Raw genomic sequence first — 5009 nt, 5'->3', positions numbered from 1 at the left:
AGGCACTTATCTGACAAACTCCTGGTTATGTACTATTAGCTGAGGGTCTGTAGAATAGATCTGAGCTACTTTTGGAGAGGCACAAATTTTTGTTTGGCCAGTATTGAGACTTTTCCCTGTCCAGCAGTTTACAGCGCTGTGTCAATCTGAAAGGAGGAAGTGATATAAAAACGCCAAAAAGATTACAAGAATGCAAAAGTGACTGAAGAACCGCAATTTCCTATTAGCTGTGGGTCTCTTTACCACATTCCACCCAGTTTTGAGGATGTACAAATTGTTGTTGTGCTAAAGATAATAATAATAATAAACTAATAAATTTTGAAAGGTGCTGCCGATTGAGTGTTGCCTAAAGTCGCTAGCTTCACGCTGCTATCCCAACACATGAGAAAAGTCACGACGGACATGTTGAATAGACACAGACATGTTGCATAACGGGGAGACAATTCAAAGACTACAACTCCCACAGTGCAAGGGGGCACAAGGGCTGAACTTTGACTTCCGACTTCCGGAGAGACGTGGCTTTCCTCTGAGAGTAGTGCTTCCGAAACGCGAGCAAACATGGTGAGTGTGATCGCTGCGCTTGTGATAATGACAGTACTGGCGCTCACAGGGCTGCTCATGAGCTTGAATTCAACGCGGAGCGTGTGCGGGGGGTGGGTTTGGGAGCAGTGTGGGGACTGGTCGGTAGCTGCCTGTTCCCCGGCGGGTGAACTGGACACGCAGCCTGTTTCCCGTGTCCACGCAAAGCTCGCGAGGGGTAGCTTCGGGACGCCGGGAGTATATACGGGAGTTTCGGGGTGCACAGGCCGCTGCGTACTGTGCGCAGAAAGACCCCCGACTCCCGGTGCGGAGCAGTGTGTGACTGTGTCTCTGTGAGCAGGAGCTGGAGGCGATGACCCGGTACACCAGCCCAGTGAACCCCGCTGTGTTCCCACACCTGACCGTGGTGCTGCTGGCCATCGGCATGTTCTTCACCGCCTGGTTCTTCGTGTATCCGTCTGCAGACTGACCGCTGTGAGTGAGTGTGTGAGAGAGAGAGGGGGGCAGACTGACCACTGTGAGTGTGAGAGAGGGGGACAGACTGACCGCTGTGTGTGTGAGAGTGTGAGAGAGGGGGACAGACTGACCGCTGTGTGTGTGAGTGTGTGTGTGAGTGTGAGAGTGAGAGAGAGGGGGACAGACTGACCGCTGTGTGTGTGAGAGTGTGAGAGAGGGGGACAGGCTGACCGCTGTGTGTGTGAGTGTGTATGTGTGTGAGAGGGGGACAGACTGACTGCTGTGTGTGTGAGAGTGTGAGAGAGAGGGACAGACTGACCGCTGTGTGTGTGAGAGTGTGAGAGAGGGGGACAGACTGACCGCTGTGTGTGTGAGAGTGTGAGAGAGGGGGACAGACTGACCGCTGTGTGTGTGTGTGAGAGGGGGACAGACTGACCGCTGTGTGTGTGTGTGAGAGGGGGACAGACTGACTGCTGTGTGTGTGTGTGTGTGTGTGTGTGTGTGTGTGTGTGTGGAGGGGGACAGACTGACCGCTGTGTGTGTGAGAGTGTGTGAGAGGGGGACAGACTGACCGCTGTGTTTGTGTGTGACAGTGTGTGAGAGGGGGACAGACTGACCGCTGTGTTTGTGTGTGAGAGGGGGACAGACTGACCGCTGTGAGTGTGTGTGAGAGGGGGACAGACTGACCGCTGTGTTTGTGTGTGACAGTGTGTGAGAGGGGGACAGACTGACCGCTGTGTTTGTGTGTGAGAGTGTGTGAGAGGGGGACAGACTGACCGCTGTGTTTGTGTGTGAGAGTGTGAGAGGGGGACAGACTGACCGCTGTGAGTGTGTGTGAGAGGGGGACAGACTGACCGCTGTGTGTGTGAGAGTGTGTGAGAGGGGGACAGACTGACCGCTGTGTGTGTGAGAGTGTGAGAGAGAGGGGGGCAGACTGACCGCTGTGTGTGTGAGAGTAAGAGAGAGGGGGGCAGACTGACCGCTGTGTGTGTGAGAGTGAGAGAGAGGGGGACAGACTGACCGCTGTGTGTGTGAGAGTGTGAGAGAGGGGGACAGACTGACCGCTGTGTGTGTGTGTGAGAGTGTGTGAGAGGGGGACAGACTGACCGCTGTGTTTGTGTGTGAGAGTGTGAGAGAGGGGGACAGACTGACTGCTGTGTTTGTGTGTGTGAGAGGGGGACAGACTGACCGCTGTGTGTGTGAGAGTGAGAGAGAGGGGGGCAGACTGACCGCTGTGTGTGTGAGAGTGTGTGAGAGGGGGACAGACTGACCGCTGTGTGTGTGAGAGGGGGACAGACTGACCGCTGTGTGTGTGAGAGTGTGAGAGAGGGGGACAGACTGACCGCTGTGTGTGTGTGAGAGTGAGAGAGAGGGGGACAGACTGACCGCTGTGTGTGTGAGAGTGTGAGAGAGGGGGACAGACTGACCGCTGTGTGTGTGAGAGTGAGAGAGAGGGGGACAGACTGACCGCTGTGTGTGTGAGAGTGTGAGAGAGGGGGACAGACTGACCGCTGTGTGTGTGAGTGTGTGTGTGAGAGGGGGACAGACTGACCGCTGTGAGTGTGAGAGAGGGGGACAGACTGACCGCTGTGTGTGTGAGAGTGAGAGAGGGGGGCAAACTGACCACTGTGTGTGTGAGAGAGAGAGGGGGGCAGACTGACCGCTGTGTGTGTGTGTGTGTGTGTGTGTGAGAGAGAGAGAGAGAGGGGGACAGACTGACTGCTGTGTGTGTGAAGGCGCACAGTGTGGTTCTACAGTGCGCAGCGCAGTGTCTGATGGCAGCAGCCTATGACCCTTGACCCCACGCCCCAGATATGAGGTGACCTCCACCAAGTACACCCGAGACATCTACAAGGAGCTGCTGATCTCGCTGGTGGCCTCGCTGTTCATGGGCTTCGGCATGCTCTTCCTGCTGCTCTGGGTGGGCATCTACGTCTGAGGTGAGACTGGGGGACTGTCCCTCCACTTGAATCCATTTCCTTTTCTTCCTCTCGTTTTGGGTTCCAATGTGTGGAGCAGGCTGTGTCGGTAACGGACGACTTGCTGCTTCATAGTGTCTGGGCGGCAGGCTTCAAGCAGCGAAGGCTGAGACAGATTCAGGGGTCAGAATCCTCCCAGAAGACAGTGCAGGGCTTGTCCTTCTCTTGTGAGAAGCGAGCGTGGTTGGTGACGCTACACAACGCTGCACTAATGTCAACAGTAATGTACAGACGGGGGCTACAGTTCCTGTTGGCAACCGTTCACTGACAGGGCCTCTGCTCCACAGCTGGACAAGTTTGGCGTTTCACTTTTTTTTTTTAAAAGTGCTGATGAATGAATTTTGCGTTACTGTGACCTGGTGAGCTTGGCGCTTCTTCTAAGGGCTACGAAGTCAACTCCCAAGATCTTCGGAACCTCACTTCCTGTTGTCCGTTTCCTGTTTCAGATGAAAAGAAACAACAGGGAGGGGCCAAAGACACCATGGCAACATTCCAGGGGCGGGACTTCCACTCATCGCGTCGCCATGGGAACGGGACTGGGACTTGGACTGGACTTTGCACTGACGCTGGGGGTGGGCTTGGGGGCGGGGCTTGGGGTCTGTTCACCAATAAAGACTGGTTGTGAAGCTGCCGAGTGCTGGCCCGTCATTGGAGCGCAAGGGTCTGTGTGTCTGGGCAGTCAGTGGGCACCTTCGGGTCTGCCCTTACGGGGGGCACCAGGATACACCTCTCTTTCTCTGGACTGGTTTACCGGATCCGGCTCCGGCTGACCCGCAGCGCCAGAACCGGGCCCGCCAGTGTGGTGCTGCCCCCGGGCTCCAGGTGAAGCGCCAGCCCTTATCCTCACAGCCAGTGCCATCTATTTCTGGAGCTGCGGCTGTCTGGCATCTTAATCCCCCTCTCCCAGATTACTCTCCGGGCTTAGAATACAGCCGCTGTCCATCGGGGAGGTGAGCCGGCTCTCCCTGTCACTCTCACTCACACTCACTCTCTCACACAGTGCAGACAGCTCTCCCAGTCTCTCTCCCAGTGTCGCACAGCGCAGACAGCCCTCCCAGTCTCTCTCCCAGTGTCGCACAGCGCAGACAGCTCTCCCAGTCTCTCTCCCAGTCTCTCTCCCAGTGTCACACAGCGCAGACAGCTCTCCCCAGTCTCTCTCCCAGTCTCTCTCCCAGTGTCGCACAGCGCAGACAGCTCTCCCAGTCTCTCTCCCAGTGTCGCACAGTGCAGACAGCTTTCCCCAGTCTCTCTCCCAGTGTCACACAGCGCAGGCAGCTTTCCCCAGTCTCTCTCCCAGTGTCACACAGCGCAGACAGCCCTCCCAGTCTCTCTCCCAGTGTCGCACAGCGCAGACAGCTCTCCCCAGTCTCTCTCCCAGTGTCACACAGCGCAGGCAGCTTTCCCCAGTCTCTCTCCCAGTGTCACACAGCGCAGACAGCCCTCCCAGTCTCTCTCCCAGTGTCGCACAGCGCAGACAGCTCTCCCAGTGTCACACAGCGCAGACAGCTTTCCCCTGTCTCTCTCCCAGTGTCACACAGCGCAGACAGCTCTCCCAGTCTCTCTCCCAGTGTCACACAGCGCAGGCAGCTCTCCCAGTGTCACACAGCGCAGACAGCCCTCCCAGTCTCTCTCCCAGTGTCACACAGCGCAGGCAGCTTTCCCCTGTCTCTCTCCCAGTGTCACACAGCGCAGACAGCTCTCCCAGTCTCTCTCCCAGTGTCACACAGCGCAGGCAGCTTTCCCCAGTCTCTCTCCCAGTGTCACACAGCGCAGGCAGCTTTCCCCAGTCTCTCTCCCAGTGTCACACAGCGCAGACAGCCCTCCCAGTCTCTCTCCCAGTGTCACACAGCGCAGACAGCTCTCCCAGTCTCTCTCCCAGTGTCACACAGCGCAGGCAGCTTTCCCCAGTCTCTCTCCCAGTGTCACACAGCGCAGACAGCTCTCCCAGTCTCTCTCCCAGTGTCACACACGCAGAGCACCTCTGGCTCTCACTCACTCTCACGCACACACACAGACACATGACGGTCTCTTAGA

The 5009-nt window shown here is 56.9% G+C and overlaps 1 protein-coding gene across 2 annotated transcripts; it reads left to right on the top strand.

Moving 5' to 3' along the window:
* The first annotated feature begins 438 nt into the window (after nt 1–438).
* tmem258 (transmembrane protein 258) lies at nt 439–3601 on the top strand. 2 transcript variants are annotated; one of them, XM_088935004.1, is made up of 4 exons: nt 439–561; nt 881–990; nt 2809–2936; nt 3422–3601. In XM_088935004.1, the coding sequence occupies exons 1-3, from the start codon at nt 559–561 to the stop codon at nt 2933–2935; spliced, it is 240 nt and encodes a 79-aa protein (XP_088791130.1). In that variant the 5' UTR covers nt 439–558; the 3' UTR covers nt 2936; nt 3422–3601. The 2 variants fall into 2 exon arrangements, with proteins under 2 accessions (XP_088791130.1, XP_088791131.1); XM_088935005.1 differs by lacking the exon at nt 3422–3601 and having other exon boundaries at nt 2809–2940.
* The last annotated feature ends 1408 nt before the right edge of the window (nt 3602–5009 follow it).

This window comes from Atractosteus spatula, chromosome 16 (genome assembly GCF_055471065.1).
Source record: "Atractosteus spatula isolate fAtrSpa1 chromosome 16, fAtrSpa1.hap1, whole genome shotgun sequence".
NCBI classification, from domain to species: Eukaryota; Metazoa; Chordata; class Actinopteri; order Semionotiformes; family Lepisosteidae; genus Atractosteus; species Atractosteus spatula.
Note: the sequence above shows the minus strand (reverse complement) of the source record. Positions and strands in the feature narration are given on the sequence as shown.